General features: G+C 40.3%; 1 protein-coding gene across 1 annotated transcript; it reads left to right on the top strand.

The window, feature by feature from the left end:
* Positions 1-9,096: 9,096 nt before the first annotated feature.
* On the top strand, positions 9,097-20,291 carry HTATIP2 (HIV-1 Tat interactive protein 2). The gene is made up of 5 exons (XM_065404103.1): positions 9,097-9,291; positions 9,382-9,489; positions 12,852-12,989; positions 19,914-19,975; positions 20,063-20,291. Exons 1-5 carry the CDS (start codon positions 9,097-9,099, stop codon positions 20,289-20,291), a joined length of 732 nt encoding a protein of 243 aa, XP_065260175.1.
* Positions 20,292-20,830: the final 539 nt, after the last annotated feature.

Here is a 20,830-nt window from a genome sequence, read left to right on the forward strand (position 1 = left end):
CAGTTGATAACTAACAATTAATTTATAATAGTTATATTCATTCTGATGTTTAATGAACTCACCAGGCACTTAATAAAAGAGCTCCATAGTGTACAGGCCCTTTCCTTGTTCTTACCAAGCTTTGTATATTTAATTAACCTTGACCAAATACAAGTAGAAACATTTTGGTGGATCAACAAAAAGCTGATCAGTAAAGATGATACTGAGCCATGTGAGGGAAGGAAAAAAAGAATGCTGCTATAATTATTATTTAACATTTGTATTAGAGTAGTGCCTAGAGGCCCCAGCCTGGTTATGGCCCCATTGTGCTCAGTGTTGTACGGACATGTGGCAAAAGACAGTCGCTGCCCCCAGCAGTTTTCAGTCTAAAGATGTAACAGGTGAGTAAATAAACAAGCCTGTGGGAGTGGGAGGAGGCACAAGGTAAGAGTAATACAAGAAACTTTTTTCATAGACTTGTCTTGCACAATTTGTAATTTTGTAAAATAGGAATAAAAGGTACATCTGCTCTGATGCAACTTAAGGTGTATTTTTTTATTTTGTAAGTTGCATGTAGGTGGTACATAAGAACATAAGAATGGCCATACTGGATCAGACCAAAGGTCCATCTAGCCCAGTATCCTGTATTTCAACAGTGGCCAATGCCAGGTGCCCTAGAGGGAATGAACAGAACAGGTAATCATCAAGTGATCCTTTCGCTGTCGCTCATTCTCAGCTTCTGGCAAACAGAGGCTAGGGACACCATCCCTGCACATCCTGGCTAATAGCCATTGATGGACCTATCCTCTATGAATTTATCTAGTTCTTTTTTGAACCCTGTTATAGTCTTGGCTTTCATAACATCCTCTGGCAAAGAGTTCCACAGGTTAACTGTGTGTTGTGTGAAGAAATGCTTCCTTTTATTTTAAACCTGCTGCCTATTAATTTCATTTAGTGACTCCTAGTTCTTGTGTTATAAGAAGGAGTAAATAACACTTCCTTATTTACTTTCTCCACCCTAGTCATGATTTTATAGACCTCAATCATATCCGCCCTTAGTCGTCTCTTTTCCAAGCTGAAAAGTCCCAGTCTTATTAATCTCTCCTCATACAGAAGCCATTCCATACCCCTAATCATTTTAGTTGCCCTTTTCTGAACCTTTTCCAATTCCAATACATCTTTTTTGAGATGGGATAACCACATCTGCACGCAATATTCAAGATGTGGGCGTACCATGAATTTATATAGAGGCAATATGATATTTTCTGTCTTATTATCTATCCCTTTCTTAATGATGCCCAGCATTCTGTTCGCTTTTTTGACTGCCCCTGCACATTGAGTGGATGTTTTTAGAGAACTATCCACAATGACTTCAAGATCTCTTTCTTGAGTGGTAACATCTAATTCAGACCCCATCATTTTATATATGTATAGTTGGGATTATGTTTTCCAATGTGCATTCCTTTGCATTTATTAACATTGACTTTCATCTGCCATTTTGTTACCCGGTCACCCAGTTTTGAGAGCTCCTTTTGTAGGTCTTTGCAGTCTGCCTGGGACTTAACTATCTTGAGTTGGTAGGATGATGCAACCATAATTTCAACACAGTTGTGGTTGCCAAATTTATGGCTTGACAAGATCGTTACCTTTAACACACTCCCACTGGCTGAGTTTTACTTGTTTACTTCTTTAGTTTCTGTGGCAGAGAAAGAAGTGACTGCAATTCTTGGCTTGGTATTAAGCATACCCAGGTAATGATCAGTTATTTTCAGTGTGTATATATATTTTAAAAAACAATGAAAACTGGCAAGCTTACAAGTCCTGGAGGGAGTAAGAATTGATTGTCAGTTAAAGTTGATTTCTGCAAATCCTATTTATCCTAAACTACACCAGACTCCCCAACCCCCACACCGCATACAAATGGAATGGATGACAATTTGATAGTGCTTGGTTGTATTCACAGAGCAGTGTTCATCAGTGATGCAGAATGTTACTTCACAGGGAGAGAAGAAAACAAAGAAAAGCAGTCACAATGTGGTGGTGTTCCGTGGCAAAAATGGACCAGTCCTGCAAACCCACATTTGAATTTATGTTTATAGGAACAGGGGCTGCATACTTTGTAATTCAGAGAAGACCAAAGTAGTTTAGAAAGATATTTATTTTCTGTTTTTTAAGATGATATTGCAAATATTACAAACAACAAGTAGTACAACAATTAAAAGTAAAAATGATTTAAAATGTGTAGCTGTCCTTATTAAAAAATAAATTATGATAATAGATTCCAATCTTGCTTTCATAGTCCAAAAACCAACATAACACTATAAACTGTAGTGTTTTAGACCATTAGGATAGAATGCTATTGAATTATTAAGGGTATTAGAGTGTGCTTAATTAAATGGAGACAATGTAGCTCAAACTTTTGACCCTCTTCACCCATGTGAAAATAAACTATGCTGCAGAAATGTGCAATTCAGATATGTGGCAAATCCTGGAACAGTCCTGGGGGATGGTATGAAAACTCCTAATTTGCTGGCATGCATTTCTGATCCTGTCTGATTCTAAGTACAATGGTATAGGTCTGATCCAAAGCCCGTTACTTTTCATTTACTTCAAAGACTTCTGAATCAGCCCCTACAGGACCCAACTTTATGGGTCCATAAATTGACAATGCATCAAGTGACATTGATTTAATCCATGTGTGTTAATGCATACCTATACAAATAGGAAAGACTGCATCATAAATGTAGAAATATTATATTTCTGAATTCTAAAGAACCTATCATTGATAGTGGAAGATATAATATTACACGTATATTTTCTGTCTTATCTATCAAATTTATTTGCCCATCTATCCTAAATATGTTGGCTCAGTTCCTGGGTCCCACTAATGTGTTTTAATTTTGCCAGTGGCAGATCTAATAGCTGTCCTAATTGAGCTGGTCAGGATTCCTTGGGTGTGGTCAAATTCACCACTGGTTTAAAGCTAGAGTGACTGGTTCTACAGCAAGAGTTTTCCAACCTCCTTGACATAGGAGTGTTTTGGGAATGAGAGATTCATTGTGGGTGTGGCTGGAGCATATTTGTGGAAGGTGTGGTGAGAATGATCAGTGTCTACTGAGTTAGAGAGCTCGGAGTTACCTGCTTCTACGAAGAACACAGCTTTGTAGGGAGTTGCTAACTCTCTCTCATATTGCAAGTAAGTTGATGGTGATTTTGTGGACCTGTGGGGGGTTACTCTGTGAATTGCTCAGAGTGGGTTTTATGGAGTGGATGAGGTGATGCAGATATGCATGTGTTGCTCAGTGGTGATTGGTGCTGCCAGCACTGTAGTGATAGCAGCAACTCTGCTTCTGCAGGATCTGGAGGACTTTGAGATGATGTGATGGAGCAGGGAGTGGGGAGGATTGACCTGGGGATGTTGCATGGGAGTTTTGCAGGTACTGTCTGCATGGTGATGGGATATCAGGGTGTGACTTCACTTGAGGGATGATACCTGAGCATGTAACCTGAGCCCAGGAGGGTGATGGGGCCAGGTGACACCTTCTGCCCGGGAAACTGGGCAAAGGCTGGAGGAGGAGCCGGGGGTGTGGCTGGAGGGGGTTTCAGTTTGGAGCTGGCTGGGGAAATGGAGGAGACCCGGGGCCGGGGTCCAAGCTCCCTGCCCCCCAATATGGACCTGACTGAGGGGGTCCCATTGTCTGTACCTGCAAGACCTGTTTTGGACTGTGTTCCTGTCGTCTAAATAAACCTTCTGTTTTACTGGCTGGCTGAGAGTCACGGTGAATCGCAGGAAGCGGGGGGTGCGGGGCCTTGTCTCCCCCACGCTTCCTGACAGTGCCTATAGGGCAGCAGTTGTCACCAAATCTCACTGGTGTCCTCCAAACCCTCTTGCAGCCCTGGCTTGCTATAATATATATTTGTGAATGTGGGAGCTCTGTAAAATTGGACCAGATACAGCTGTGGGAGGACTATTTATTAATTCTTAGATAACACTGGTCTACAATTTTTGAGAAGTCGTCTGCTTCAGAGATAAAATGTGCTATTTATTATGTATTTTGATGTGCTGAATTCAAATATGACAATTAAAACAACTGATTGGCTACTGTTTCTAAGATATTTAAGTTTTTACATTTTATGTCTATGTATATTGTGTAGATAGTAGAGTTTTAATCATAAATTGTAAACCTAGGTCTTTTCATGTGTTTATGGTTGCTTTACATGATAATATTTCACCTGTCCTGTTTATGTAACACTTTAAAAATCAGCAAAAGGGTTATATAAATAAAATGTATTATGAAACAAAAGGCAAAAAACTATTCTGTACATAGTTTAGTCCTATTCAGTGTCTACTCGGTGCTTCTTGGCTTGTCTCTTGTATTCATTAAATGGAGCATCTCTTGTCACTGTCCAGCAATAGTCTGCAAGCATTGATGGGCTCCATTTGCCCTGATAGCGTTTCTCCATTATTGCAATGTCCTGGTGAAATCGCGCGCCATGCTCGTCGCTCACTGCTCCGCAGTTCGGTGGAAAAAAATCTAGATGAGAGTGCAAAAAATGTATCTTTAGTGACATGTTGCAACCAAGGCTTTTGTATGCCTTGAGGAGGTTTTCAACCAACAACCTGTAGTTGTCTGCCTTGTTGTTTCCGAGAAAATTTATTGCCACTAACTGGAAGGCTTTCCATGCCGTCTTTTCCTTGCCACGCAGTGCATGGTCAAATGCATCATCTCGAAGAAGTTCACGAATCTGAGGACCAACAAAGACACCTTCCTTTATCTTAGCTTCACTTAACCTTGGAAATTTTCCATGGAGGTACTTGAAAGCTGCTTGTGTTTTGTCAATGGCCTTGACAAAGTTCTTCATCAGACCCAGCTTGATGTGTAAGGGTGGTAACAAAATCTTCCTTGATTCAACAAGTGGTGGATGCTGAACACTTTTCCTCCCAGGCTCCAATGACTGTCGGAGTGGCCAATCTTTCTTGATGTAGTGGGAATCTCTTGCACGACTATCCCATTCGTAGAGAAAACAGCAGTACTTTGTGTATCCAGTCTGCAGACCAAGCAAGAGAGCAACAACCTTCAAATCGCCACAAAGCTGCCACTGATGTTGGTCATAGTTTATGCACCTCAAAAGTTGTTTCACGTTGTCATAGGTTTCCTTCATATGGACTGCATGACCAACTGGAATTGATGGCAAAACATTGCCATTATGCAGTAAAACAGCTTTAAGACTCGTCTTCGATGAATCAATGAACAGTCTCCACTCATCTGGATCGTGAACGATGTTGAGGGCTGCCATCACACCATCGATGTTGTTGCAGGCTACAAGATCACCTTCCATGAAGAAGAATGGGACAAGATCCTTTTGACAGTCACGGAACATGGAAAGCCTAACATCACCTGCCAGGAGATTCCACTGCTGTAGTCTGGAGCCCAACAGCTCTGCCTTACTCTTGGGTAGTTCCAAATCCCTGACAAGGTCATTCAGTTCACCTTGTGTTATGAGGTGTGCTTCAGAGGAGGAGGATGGGAGAAAATGTGGGTCCTGTGACATTGATGGTTCAGGACCAGAAGTTTCATCCTCTTCCTCTTCCTCGTCTGACTCAAGTGAGAATGATTCTGGTGCATCAGGAACCGGCAGTCCTTCTCCATGGGGCACTGGGCATATAGCTTTTTCTTCTTTGACACACCTTTCCCAACTAGAGGCACCATGCAGAAGTAACAATTGCTGGTATGATCTGTTGGCTCTCTCCAAATCATTGGCACCTCAAAAGGCATAGATTTCCTTTTCCTGTTCAACCACTGGCGAAGATTTGTTGCACAAGTGTTGCAGCGTATGTGTGGGGCCCATCTCTTGTCCTGATCTCCAATTTTGCAGCCAAAATAAAGGTGATAGGCTTTCTTAACCATAGTGGTTATACTGCGCTTTTGTGATGCAAAAGTCACTTCACCACAAACATAGCAGAAGTTATCTGCACTGTTCACACAAGTACGAGGCATCTCTGCTCACTTTGGCTAAACAGAAATGTGTCCCTTTGCAAAATCAAACACTGACAAATAAGAGAGCACGACACTGTATGATTTCTAGAGCTGATATAGGGCAATTTGTTCAGCAGAGTGATGTAAGCTTCGTTATGATTGCATCATCCATGACTTCTAGGAATAACATGATGCAATTCCTATCATGTATGATGCAGTACCAGCTTCAGATTGCATCATTCATTGTTTTGCCTAAAAAGCAAGTACTGTCCAAACCCAGTCATAGATTTATTCATAGATCCAGTCAAAGATGTATTTTAGTCATTTCTGGTTTAAATTGAGATCCCTTTCCTTTATAACTCACTTATCCTCGGCCATTCCCAAGTCAAGGGTCGTATATACTGACCCAATAGCATATCTTGAAAACTAGAGCCAATCAACAATTGTAAGCATCATTTTCGTTCTCAGTGACCCAGAATTAGTAAAGTTTGACTACATTTATTTCAGAAGCATTTTGGCTGTAGAGCAGTGTAAATGGCCTTAAAGAAGGCCAGAAGGGAGCATTATGATCATCCAGTCTGACCTTCAGCATAACAACCTCACCTCACCCAGTAATTTCTGCATCAAACCTATAACTTCTGTTTGAGCTATAGCATGTCTTTTAGAAAGATGTGCAGTCTTGATCTAAAGACTTCAAATGATGGAGAAGTCACCACATCCCTAGGTAAATTGTTCCTATGGTTAATAAGAGAAATTTATTAGTGCAGTTGTATGGCAGGGTTGCTTGTGATGGTAGGAGGCAGGGCTCAACAGCCTTGGGGATCACTTCAGGTTTATGTCTTGTGTTCCTAAAGCTTATGCTTCAGGGTTTCAGCAGGCCACTGGCAGAGGTCAGGAAGGGATTCTCCCCCATGGTATTCTGGGAGAGTTTTTTTTAATCCCCTTCCACAGCTGGAGATGGGGAAATTGGGTGGGGTGGGCCAGGGCTTTGAGATAGCACTGAGCATTCTATCTCTCAGCTGCTTGACTGGCTGGTTATTGCTCACAGTCTCAGGGTCTAACTGATTGTCATATGTGGGGTCAGGGAGGAATTTCTCCCAGGTAAGATTGGCAGTGACTTTGTGGGTCAGGGTGGTTCACCTTCCTCTGAAGCATATGAATGTGGGGCACTTGCCAGGATTATCTGGATATTTTTCACTTAATCATTTCCCTGCCATTGCAGGGGCCTCAAGCACTGGTGCATCTCAAACCCTCGTGTTTTCTGCCTGTGCCATATAACAGTCTAGTCTCCTGTGGGCTCTAATACTTTATTTCGTTGGGTTTCATGTGTAGCTGTTGGGTGGTGTTGGCGCTCAGTGATATACAAGAGGCCAGACTAGACAATCTAGTAGTTCCTTGTGATAGGGTATACAGACCCCACACTAGACAAGAGGGGGTTAAGGAGCTGCTCAGAACCCAGTTGACTTTGCCCGACCACACCTGCAAAGCCTGCACTGGCTTGAGGAGGAACTTAAAAAGGGGAGCAGAGTAGGGTCAGTGGAAGACCGACAGTGGAGGTGAGTTGATCTACATGCTAAACTCCTGGGAAGGAGCCCTGCAGGAGTTCTTGCTGCCTGAGGCCTGGCTGTATTGGTGTGACCAAGCCTACAAAGAAGGTGCCTGTGACTCTCTGAAGGTCAGAGACTTTATCTTTATGTTCAGTTCTTTACTTTACCCTGTGGGAAGAAAGGGGGCTTGTAGGAAGTGATCCAGGGAGGCAGCCACATAGTACCTGAGGGTGCAGGACTTAGCTACCTACCACTGGGCTCTGCAGCCGAGCTCAGTCGAGAGGGTGGGCCTGGGCTCTCCTACCACTCCCTGAAGAGGGACAACTATAAAAGCCTATCCCTCAGCGGGAAACCTAGTTGATGGAAATTCCTGAAGATACAGGAATCTGGACCATGAGACCCCAACCTAAGTGGGAAGCCCTGAATCCCTCATTTGATCCTGAAGACCTCCCTGTTCTTGGACTTCTTATATGTATCCTAAAAGGGGCGGACTTGAAACCATGACCAGGCTGAAGGTCTGAGGCATTGAACAGATAGACCACAAGTCTACAAAATCACCATCAACTTACTTGCAATATGAGAGAGATCAACTGAGTCAGCAACTCCCCACAAAGCGGCAGTCTAATTAATGCTGTAATACAGGGCCCATACCACCTCCCCGTTTTTACATCAAAGGATTGGGTTAGCCCTTTTAGCTACAGCATCACACTTGGAACTCATGTTCAACTCATTGTCTACCATGACCCCTAATTCCTTTTCATTGTCACTGCATTCCAGGATACAGTCCCCTGTTTTGCTTTCCAATCTGTAAAAGGGGGGTGATGATATTGACCTCCTTTGTAAAGCTCTTTGATATCTATCAATAAAAGGCAATATATAAGAAATAGGTATCAGCATTGTTTGTTCTTTGTAACCAGAGATCACCAGCCCCTGAAGTATTATATACAGTTCCAAGAGCCTCCTCATGCTGCCAGCCAGGATACCAGCAGCACATACCCCTGCCCCTCCACGAAGGCTTTGGTGCTCTACACTCAGAGGGTATTCAGGTTATTTATTAGAGAGAGAGATGCTATTTGTGATTAGGGATAATTAGCTCTTTTATGTCAAACCTATTACCTTTCCCAGCAGAGTTCCAGAAATAAACCATACACCCCCACCCTATGGTGGATACTGAATAATAGGCAATGGGGATGGGATTTACTAGGGAGATATGAAACATGCCAAGTTCTCAGTCACTTTCAAGGATACTTCCTTATTTTGGATTAATGTTAAATAAGTTATTTTCCAGCTCCCTGTTACAGTGACAGGTTTCCTAGTGTATGTCAATGAGACATAACATTTCACTCTTCGTTTTAAAAAAATCATTTATTCAAATTGTCACAGTTTGCGAACAGTCCTGAAAGACTGAAGACATGGTTCAATTAAAAGTCCTTAAAACATTTTCTTTTCTACTATTAAACAAAAACACAGTAAATTTGATATAACAGAAAACAATCAGTGTCTGCTTCTATACCTCTAGACTAAAGAATGTTTAAAAAATATCCATTGTGACTCTTTTAAAGAACTGTATGATTTTTTTTTCCATATACAGAATGGCTGAGCTTGAGAACATACAAAACCTTCGTGAAAACTTCAAGAAACAAAATAAATCTTGTTTTATCCTTGGTGCGTCAGGAGCAACTGGCAAAGAGTTGTTAAAAGAAATTTTGAAACAGCAATTGTTTTCTAATGTCACCATCATAGGACGTAGAAAACTGACTTTTGAAGAAGTGGCATATCAAAATGTGGTACGTCATATAACTGGCATATTTGGTATCAGTTTTAACACTGCTTTATATGTTAATGTTTTCATGTTATTTTGTATCCTTATGTTTTAGAATCAACAGGTGGTAGACTTCGAAAAACTGGATGAATATTCTGCAGCATTTCAAGGTCATGATGTTGGATTCTGTTGTCTTGGTACCACAAAAGCAAAAGGAGGAGCAGTAAGCAAAAAAACCCCAACATTGCTTAGTTTTCACTTTGCAGAAGTATTGTACAAATCCCCTTGTTTCATTCTCTTCTTTCAATCAGCGCGGAAACAGTAGAACGGCTAACAACCCTCCCCCAACCCCCCACATTTAGGAAAATTTGGATTTAGTTCTGATTCTAGGTCAAAGCTTTACCACCTGGGCCCATGTTTTGTTTCACTCTTGTGAGTGATATTTGTCTTGTAAAGTAGATTTTTTTGTACCGAAATTTCTGCCAGGGGCAGGGCTGGAATTAAATGTATAAACGAAATATAGAATGTGGAAAAGATTCCTTTAAAAGAGATACTAAAGAATCTACTTTGGGGACCTTTTAAACATTACACTTCAAGAGGATACTGTCAAGTTAACTGAGCCTAAATGCAGAGCTGAAATTTCAGCATGACAAATTCATCTCTCTGAAACTTTACCTCTGTAATATTTCATTTGTAACTCGTGATGCAGAATTATCCACAATATGCACAGCCTCTGCCAAAACTGATGACTTAGGGTATGTTTACACTACCCGCCGGATCCAGTGGGGGTCGATTTATCGCGTCAGTCTAGACATGATAAATCAACCCCCGAGCACTCTCCAGTCAACTCCTGTACTCCGCCGCCATGAGACGTGCAAGCGGAGTCGACGGGGGAGCGGCAGCAGTCGACTCACCGCAGTGAAGACACCGCGGTGAGTAGGTCTAAGTATGTCGACTTCAGCTACATTATTCACGTAGCTGAAGTTGTGTAACTTAGATCAATCCCCCCTCTTCCCCCAGTGTAGATCAGGCCTTAGAGAATATGTTCTACACTAAGCCCTACACTACACTGGGGGGTGGAGGGGGTCGATCTAAGTTATGCAACTTCAGCTACGTGAATAACATAGCTGAAGTTGACGTACTTAAATCTACTTACCGCGATGTCTTCACTGCGGTAGGTTGACTGCTGACGCAGCGCTCAGGGGGAGTCGACGGGGGAGCAAGTTTCAGCGCTGTAAAGTGCCAGTGTAGACAGTGCACCTGTGCTGACAGCCATGTTCCCAGTGCTGGTAGCTATTCCCCTCGTGGAGGTGGGTTTTTTATAGCACTGGGAGAGCAGCACTTTAACATTGCTAGTGAAGACATGCCCTTAGTCATCAACATCATTGTGGTAAGGTGAAGCAAGTAGATTTTATGGGTAGGCGAGGCTGAATTAGTCAATAGATAGCATGTTCATAATGCCACCCTGGCTCATCCTCTTCTGACTTCAAAGAAGAAATGTTCATGACCCAATATACAAACAAATGGGCCATCAGAATGTACCAGGCTTTCCAATTGTTGAACATGGAATACATCATTCAGCAGTTAGTTAACTGTGTTGCCATTAATATACTGTAACTAGAAGTTTATTTTTTTTGCTGTGGCTGTTTCATTCTGCCTGGCTGCAGACTCAATAAGAATGCACTATGTTATTGTATGGAGCAGGGGAGGCAAAAGAAAGATGTAGAAACTTTATTATTAGCATTTGGTTTTAAACGGAAGATTAGAAAGTAGAGGATCCAGTAGAAATCTTCATGGAGATCCTAAATCTATGGAGCTTTTTGTGCCAAAGATTTGATCATATTTAAAGTGTATCTTAAGTCTTTGAGAATTGATAGCCAGTTAAATGCAACATTAAAGACAACAGGCATTTTTGGCTGTTGAGGTTTTGCTCTCAACTAAAATGCCACATGCTGGAGGTGGAGGGAGGAAAAGAGAAAACTCATCTGAATTTAGCAGCTTAGAAAAACGAATGTTTATAATCAGTTTGAGAGCTCAGTGGATTTCTGAAATCATTTGGGATTAACAGGCTATTGATTGCTAATAAAACAATATTTAGCTTTGTCCAGGGAACAGCAGTGGAAAAAACGTGTGGGCACCTTGTCAAACAGGACCCATTGAGGAGAGATGATGGGTTAAGTGTGGGGATCTGAGTGGCAGCGTGGGTGCCAGTTCTTCAAGGAGAACTTGTCAGTTGTTAGTAAGGCTAGTGAAAGGAAGGACGCCAGCGTCTGATGGCTGGGGTAGTATTGATGCAAGTTAGCTGACTAATCAGATTGAAAAAGTCCCATGGTATTTATGTCACTTTAATTTTCATCAAACAATTGGAGACGACAGCACTCTATTAAGGAGAGGTTGATCCAGAACTAAAGCTAAATAAATTAGGGTCTCAGTTTAATCAAATTATCCCTTTACTGGCCTTGGATTAACTGAGAGAGACAGCGTCGGTCTAGGGACTTTTGATTGGCTAATTTTTTTTTTAGAAGCTGATACAAAGAATGAGAGATTTAACGCAGACGGCTACAACTCAAAATACTCCAAACAAGCACTTAAAAAAAAAAGTTAGAATTAATATTTATCAGAAGCATTTGCAGTTTTTTATTGAGGGAAGCTTCTATTTTTTATTAGTTTTGTAAGGCAAAAATCTCCATTTAGTCTGAAGGGCTGAGGTTTTGTCACATTTACAAAACAAGACACATAACTCTGAAAGCATACCCAGAAATCTAAGAACTATCCTAATGCTACTATGTAACCTTCTGAAGAAGTTTCTCTTTTCTCCTAGATGGCGAATGACTTATAGATGCCTTGTTTATCTGCTTTTAAAATCTTCTGATTGAACAAAAATAAATTTTAGGAATTTACTTAACCGTGGGTTAAATAACTTGAATATTTGGCTACTTTTTGTTTTCTATGTGCTTTTAAATTCTACATTGGGGACAGATAGAACCAACCTGTGCTTGCAGGAGTAGATCCTATGGTGTTACTTCAGTAGGAATTTAGGGCACTCCATATTTCTCAGGATGCACTCAGGATCTTTCAAGATTGGGCCGTTAATGAAGGAATCTGGTGTCTACAAAAGTGTGCTTTACAAAGATTCTGCTCAACTGCAGCGATAAAACAACCAACCTTTGAATCACTGATTTAAATAGGACTGGAAGGGAGCGCCTGAGTCATCAAATTCAGACCCCTGCTATCGCGGGCAACCCTTTGATAATAAATGTGTTAAGAGCAATCTTAAAACTACTTAGGTTGTTTGCCTCCCCCCCACCACCATCTGTTGGGAGGATGTTCCAGAATCTCATTCTAATGGTTAGAAACCATTTATCCATCCTTAGCTTAGTTAAGTATGAAATGATTTTCTAAAATGAAGTGCCATGGAATTTCCCTTCAGTCTTTGTTTCAAAAATGAAAGAGATTTTGAAGAAAACTGAGAGTCACTGAATTTGGTCCCACATAGTTTTGCTTTCCCCCACCCGACCCCACACACTTTCCCTCTTCTGTGGATTCTTCTGACCTGGCTTTAATCCAAATAACTTTTTATCCTAGGATGGACTTGTTCGCGTTGATCGAGATTATGTTTGCATGTCAGCAGAGTTGGCAAAAGCTGGTGGTTGTAAACACTTCCTCTTGGTATCTAGCAGTGGAGCTGATAAGCACAGCATTTTTTTAATTTTAAAAATCAAGGTTGGTCTAAATCTTATAATAATAATAATCTGGATAAATTTCTGTATGGTTTAAGTGTGTAAAGTCAAAATTTCCCAGTGAATTGTTTAAGCAGTTATCCAAAGCGGGGGGTGGGGGGACGAAACGTTAACCAGGAGTAAAACTAAGCAAAGAAAAATTGGAGAAGATTCTTAGACAGCTCCAGTGATTGAGAAATTTAAAACTTGATTGAAAAAAAAACACTAGAAAATATACTATCAGAGATAATTCTGCACTGGCAGATGGATGGACTAGATATAAAGGGGCAGATTTTCAAGGTATTTAGATGTCTTAAGTTGCGGATAGGTGCTTCTGAAAATCCCACTAGGGATGGAATTCACAAAGGTATTTGTGCACCTAACTTCCATTGAAATCAATGTCAGTTAGGTGCCTAAAAAACTTTGTAATCCACCCTCGGTGCTGAACCTGGTTAGGTGCCTAAATATCTTTGAACATTTGGCCCAAGTTCTTTTTCATTTCTAATTTCTATGATTCTTTACAATTCAGCTACATTGTTGCTGTCTAGAGCTTCTTAGGATTCAGTTCTGTCCTCTTATGTGAATAAAATTCCCACTGCCTTCCAGAGGAATTACACCAGTGTAACAGAGGACGGAATTGGCCCAGTGGGACCACGTTTTCAAGTGCTCAACACCCACAATTTGGATCAGATTTTTAAAACACCTCAGTTCTCATTTATGCACCTAAATAAGGTCCACGCTTTCCAAAGTGCTTAGTGCCCACCAGCTCCCATTCCAACATTTATGGTCAGCTTTTCAAAAAGAAAGTCAGGGCCCAGCAGTGGGTGCTGAGCTCCCTTGAAAATCTGGCCCTATCTGTTTTATCTGAGGTTCAACCTGCTAACTCATGTAAAAACTATAAACTGCCTTGTTGGCACTCGGATTTTACCTTGAGTTAATTAATTCCAGTTAGCTAACTCAAGTTTTTGTGTGTGTGAAGACAAGGCCTAAGATAAACACAGAAGATTAAATACTCGTCTTATTGACATCAATGGGAGAACTTCCGCTGACTTCAAAAGGGCCAGGATTTCAGAGAGGAGAGAGAGATTCTTCATGCCTCTTGTTTTCCTGAGTCTTAATAACCATATATCCCCAGAACAGATCCTTGAATCAAAATATATTTTCCAGAATCATACATCGTACAGTCCTATTAGGTTTAGGGTGACCAGATGTCCCGATTTTATAGGGACAGTCCCAATATTTGGGGCTTTTTTTAATATGGGCTCCTATTACCCCCCCACCCTCTGTCCCGATTTTTCACAGTTGCTGTCTGGTCACCCTAATTAGGTTACTTATTCATCCCCCTCACCAATGCTGGATTGTTCTCTAGCATGTTTGCTAGTGGTTTGAGCTGACTTTGCTTTGAAGAGGTTAAAACTATTCACTTTGGAACTAATTCCTACAGGTGAGTTACCACTAGATATGTTTTTAATGCTACCACTTACAGCTACTTCAGTTTGAACTAAGTTGGAACTCAATTGTGTGGTAGTGTAATGGTGCAAGTCACCTGAGGTCATCCAGCTATTCCTAAGTGTAGTCACTGCAGCCAGTATATGGGTGGTATTTCTTAGGGGTTGCCTCATTCAATTGCTCCAGGATAGATATAGTTCTCTCAGAAGAAGTCAGAAATCTGTCTTCCCTTCAAAGTGTACCTGCGTGTCTCAGTGATTTTGACCTCTAAACAATCTACAGCCCTGTCTACACTGGGGATTTGTCCCAGTTACAGCCATTGGTGTAACTGCACTGGGTCAAACCTCTTGTGTAGGCAGGCAATGTTGCTATTTGCACCAGTGGTGCTAACCCCTGCTTGAAACCGAGGTAAGTTCCACTGGCGCAACTAGGTTTGACCCAGTGCTGGTCACCAAGGGCTGTAACTGGGGCAAATCCCCAGTGCAGACAAAGCCTAAAGACTTAAGTTTTAATCAAAAGCAAGATAGAAAATCTTATTAAAGTGATAGAAATGGTCTACAGATTATACTCAGTAAGAGTTTAACGAGGTAGGCATAATTACAATGAGCAACATCTTACATTTATGAAAAATGCATCCTCTAGTGTTAATATCCCCATTCCCTCTGCCTTTCTTCCTGAGCAACCTGTGAGCAAGAACCCTCTCTCCTTCAGATAGTCTCTCCACCCTCACAGCCCTGTTGTAATTTTCAGTTTCTTTGAGGTTTTTGTGCTTATCATCACATCACACTGTCAAGAACCAGAGCAGAGCCAGTTTCTGGGCTACCTAACAAGTGTAGCTGCAGTAGGTGGCCTGACTGGCTTTGCCGCCTGATCAGCTGTAAGGATCAGCTGACCGGCTCTTAAGCCTAGCCTCAATTCAGCGGCTGCTCCAAGCATCTGCCCACGGCTGTGGTAGCTTCTGTTTGTTCCCAGTCTTGCCTGACTTCAGCTCTGACCCTTGGCTCCAATTCCTGCCTATTGACTCCTGCTCTGACCATTGGGCCTGACCACCCATGTCCTGGTCAAATGCACCCGCTCAAAGTGGTGTACCAAGTATTTCTGCACACTGGGTATTACTATCTGTCTCATGTCCATTGAATTTTTTTTTCCAAAATCACTCGCTTTGTTTTTTCCATGTTGCTTTTAAAAGTTAGTGCCTAAAGGTGTATACAAATAATGACTGATGATTGTTATCAGGAGAAGATGTTTTCTGACCCTGAATGAATGTGCTAATCTTGAAAACAGGTTATTGTCTGCCTTACATCTGAGGTTACAGAGACAGGGCTCATCAAATTTTTATAATTTTTTCTACTCATTAAATTGATCCTATGTAAAATATGAATGATGGACATATTAATTCCAATCCACCACATTCTTCTTCCAAAAGTTATAGAAATCTTACTCTCCCTTCTCACAAGTGTTAACAAAAAGGGAGATAATTTTGTTTGGTCTTTTTTATAACAACCATGGTTCATACCTCTATGGTACAGGAGTGGGAGTCAGGAGATCTGGGTGTTAGTCCCAGCTCTGCCATTGATTACCTGTATTACTTTGGCACATCAGTTAACCTCTCTGTTCTGCAGTCTGTAAAATGGGCATAGTTATAGTTGCTCATCTTTGTGAGGTACTTGGAGATCTCTGAATGAAAAATGCTATGTAACGGAGATCTTCAGAGACTGAAAACTGTTGATAGGTACCTCCCCAAGCTTTCCCACAGAGGCACTCAGGCATAAGAACATAGGAACTGCCATACCTGATCTAACAAGTAATCCATCTAATACAGTATCTCATCTCCAGCACTAGCCAGTACTAGATGCTTCAGAGGAAGATGAAAGAAATCCCTTAATAGACAATTATGGAGTAACTTGCCCAGTGGAGAAATTCTTTCTAACTTATGTCTATTAGTGGTTGGCTTATACCCTGAATCATGAGGGCGTTTAAATTTTGTACACACTTTTATCCAGTATAACGTAGTTGTGGATGTTCTAATTTTTCATAGAAATGTCTAATCCTTTCTTGAATCTTATTAAATTCTTACTTTTCAACTAGCAATGAGCTCCACAGGTTAATTATGTGATTGCGATTTGATTACATTTATTTTGTGCAAACAGAACAGATTCCAAACAAGTAATATATATACTTACTGTTTTAAAAGGGCCAATTTCAGAAAGTTGAAAGCAATTATGAGCCAAATCAGTTGAGAGTGTTTTTTAAACCACTGTAGTCTTTTTGGATTGTGGCTTTTTGGGCATCTAGTAAAATATTCTTATACCGTTCCCAATTATCATTCACATTTTCCAGTTTAAATTCTCTTTCAGCTGATTTGGCTCATAACAAACAAACAAAAAACCAGCCTGACTTAGAGGGGAAGTGAAAGAAGTTATAATATATGGCTTGGAAAGGTTAGATTTTTATTGGTAAATGTTGATAAACATCATCACACACAACGATGAAAAATATTTCCATCAATAATAGAAAATTACAGATAAGCAAAGTAAGAAAAATGCTGCTTGAGAACTTATTAGAGTTTGATTTAAGGCTAAAATCTTGACACATAATATTTGCAGTTTCTCTTTTAGTGGTTATAAAGCTTTACCTTTCTGAATCTGTGTCCAATGTCCTTTAATTATTACCTAACACGCCCCCATAATTTCCTGCAACTGTGAACATTTAAATAAATAAAAATAGGGAAGAAATGCTTAAAACCCATAATTTTGCACACTGTGAAAATTTAAATAAAAATTTAAAAAAGCTTCAAAATAAATCTTGAAATTACCCATCAAAATTAAAAAAAAATAATCAAATTCTGCCAAGTCTATATATACTTATATAAAAACAAATAGAAAAGAGAGGAAGTTGATAGCAGTGAATATAAATTAGAAGTTAGGAATTATAGAAAATTGATAAGGGAAACAAAAGGACACAAGGAGAAATCTCTGGCCAGCAGAGTTAAGGAAAAGAAGGACTCTTCTAAAAAGTATACTAGGAACAAAGGAAATCCTACCAATGGTATTTGTCTATTACTAGCTTGAAATGGTAGAATTGTTGTTAATAATGCAGAAAAGGCACAAGTGCTGAATAGATACTTTTATTCTTTTTTGAGAAAAAGCCAGATGATTTATTCATATTATATGATGATGATCAACTACTTTCCATTCTAACAATAACTCAGGAGAATGTTAAACAGCAGCTACTGAAGTTAGCTACAGGTATTTTAAAATCAGTACATCCAGATAACTTGCATCCAAAAACTTTAAAAAGCTGGCTGAGGAGCTTTCTTTAACATTAATGTTAATTTTCAGTAAGTCTTAGAACACTAGAGAAGCTCCAGAGGACTAGAAGAAAGCTAATGTTACACTAATATTTAAACAGGTGTGACAGAGTGCTGAAATCTGACAAGGTGGGTCAGCACTCATCACTGTAGCCTCAGTTCTGCCAGTAACGCTGATTGGATAATTAGCTAATCAGAAGGTGAGGCTGAGGAGTTAAGGAACTAATTAGCTCTTAGATGAACAACCTTATAAAAAGATAGGAAGGAAGTGTTATGAGGGAGGATAGGGCTAGCTGAGCCTAGAATGAAGGAGCTTCTAACAAAGAGTGAGATAGAGAGTGACTGACTGATCTATTTTCCTTCTAGGGCCCTAGCAAAGAAGTGTTGAAAGATGTAAAGATTAAAATGGTGATATTGCACTGTACTGAGTTAGTGTTTGGGTTTAGAATAAAATACAGCTGGCACACAAGGTGAAAGTGGGTCTGAGCAGTTCCTGGGGCATCAGAGAATCAGGAGAGAGCATCTCCCCATCACAACAAGGTAAGCAGGATGATCTCGGTAACTATAGGCTTGTAGCCTGCCATCATTTCCAGGCAGATTAAGGGAATGGCCAAAACAGGACTTGACTGATGAGGAATTAAAGGAGAGTAATATAATTAATGCCAATCAACATAGCTTTATGAAAATAGTCATCAAACAAACTTGATTTTTTTATAGGATTACAAATTTGGTTGCTAAAGGTAATAGTGTTAACATATTATACTCCTGTTCTGCATGGCATTTGACATAGTGCCACACAATATTTTGATTAAGAATGATACAAAATCAAAATGGTCTTAAAATGTAATTGTAGTGGGGTCCCTTAGAGATTGGATCTTAGCCCTATGCTCTTTAACATTTTTATCAATAACCTGGAAGAAAATAAAAAGAAAATCATTACTGACAAAGCAAGCAGATAACCCAAAGATTGGGGGAGTGCACTGATTTAGAGCTACCTGGATTGCTTGGTAAACTAGGTGCAAGCAAACAATGCACATTGAAATGTGCATAATTGTAAAGTCATACATATAGGAACAATGACTGCAGGCCATACTTGGAGGATGGGGGACTCTATCTGGAGAAGCAATGACTCTGAAAAGATTTTGGGATCATGATGGATAATCAGTTGAACATGCACTCACAGTGTGATGCAGTGGCCAAAAGTGCTAATGCAATCTTTAGCTGTCTAAACGTAGGAATATTGATTTGGAGTAGACAGGTTATATTATCTCTGTATTTGGTACTGGTGTGACTGCTACTGGAATGCTGTGTCCAGTTCTGGTATCAAGAATTCAAGAAGGATGTTGATAAAATAGAGAGCATTCAGAGGATAGCCGCAAGAATGATAAAGGATTGGAAAACATGCCTTATGGGTAGGGCCATTTTGGTCAATTTCATCATCATAGGATTTAAAAAATAATAAATGTCATGATTTCAGCTATTTAAATATGAAATATCATGGTGTTGTAATTGTAGGGGTCTTGACCCAAAAAGGAGTTGTGGGGGGTTGCAAGGTTACTGTGTGTGTGTGGGGGGGGGGAAGTGGGGGTTGCGATACTGCTACCCTTACTTCTGTGCTGCTGCTGGTGGCGGTGCTGCCTTCAGAGCTGGGCAGCTGAGAGCAGCAGCTGCAGGCCGGAAGGCCTGTTCTGAAGGCAGAGCCGCCACCAGCAGCAGCGCAGAAGTAAGGATGGTATAGTATGGTATTGTCACCCTTACTTCTGCACTGCTGGCTTCAGAGCTGGGCACTCAGTCAGCAGCTGCCTATCTCCAGCTGCCCAGTCCTGAAGGCAGTAGCGCAGAAGTAAGGGTAGCAGTGGAGGGTGAAAATAGTTGGGTAGGGGGAAGAAAGAATGGCTAACAGTAATATATTTTGCTATAGACTAACTGCATGTGAAATTTGTGGATACAGTTTGTTTGTTTGGGTTTTTTGTAATTGTTAAGAGACAAAAAGGCAGATCCATAGTAGTAACCTATGGAGTATAACACAGTCCTAGAAGTCTCTTGCTCTCAAGGTTGACTCTTTTGTCAGGATTGTATTGACAATACTTTAAGCATGCTAGAATGATGAGCAGTAATTTTGGGATCCTTGTTTAAACATGTAATGAATTTTTTTTTTTTTTTTTTAAGGGTGAAGCAGAAGTTAAAATTGAAGAACTTAACTTTGAACGCTGCACTATATTTAAACCTGCGTAAGTGATTGATTGTTGAAGTGTGAGTGGAAACTATTTATCACCTCTTCTTAATCTCTCTTTTTTTTTTTTTTTTTTTTTTTAAAGATTGATTTTATGTGACCGAGAAGAGTCCCGTCCATTGGAATGGTGTGCTAGAAAAATTCTGGGTTGCCTCTCTTATGTGATGTCTATTACTGCACTTTCTGTGCCCACTTCAACGTTAGCAAGAGCTATGGTGAATAATGCAGTAATCCCAAGTGACAAGAAGGTGGAGCTGTTAGAGAACAAGGATATCCACATGATTGGAAACCAAGATGAAACAAAGATCAGCTAAATGGTGTGATGTTATCAGATATTGTGCACTTCTGCCCCTCCCTAACAGCATCACCAATTCCTATTTCAGGATCCTATTCCTATTCACAGTGCAGTAAAATTTTGTTAAACATTTGTGGTTTCTTCCTCCTGCCCCAGGATTATGAAATAGTAATCCATTACATTGTAAATCGTGCTGTACCATGCAAATCCTTTTATAAGGATTATGAGATTGTAACGATAGGCATTGTTTTTTCAAGACGTTGAATGAAAACGATACTTTTGCTGCAGAATTTTAATATGATTTTCATCCAGCCTATTACATGCATTGATCCAAATGAACAGGTGCCTTACGTTTATTAAATAGTATTTTAATATATGTAATAAGAAAAAGAGGTTTCAGTTACAAGACTGTGTGGCACATTCAGTCAGTTATTCTCAGAACTGAACATTAGCAAAGGGTGTGCAATGGAGCAAAGACTATGCAATCAGTGACCCTTTGCCCCTTCACTGGGAGAGAATTTCAGTATAACACAAAGAAGCTGCTGTTACTAGTTTTGC

Source organism: Emys orbicularis, chromosome 4 (genome assembly GCF_028017835.1).
Source record: "Emys orbicularis isolate rEmyOrb1 chromosome 4, rEmyOrb1.hap1, whole genome shotgun sequence".
Classification (NCBI taxonomy): domain Eukaryota; kingdom Metazoa; phylum Chordata; order Testudines; family Emydidae; genus Emys; species Emys orbicularis.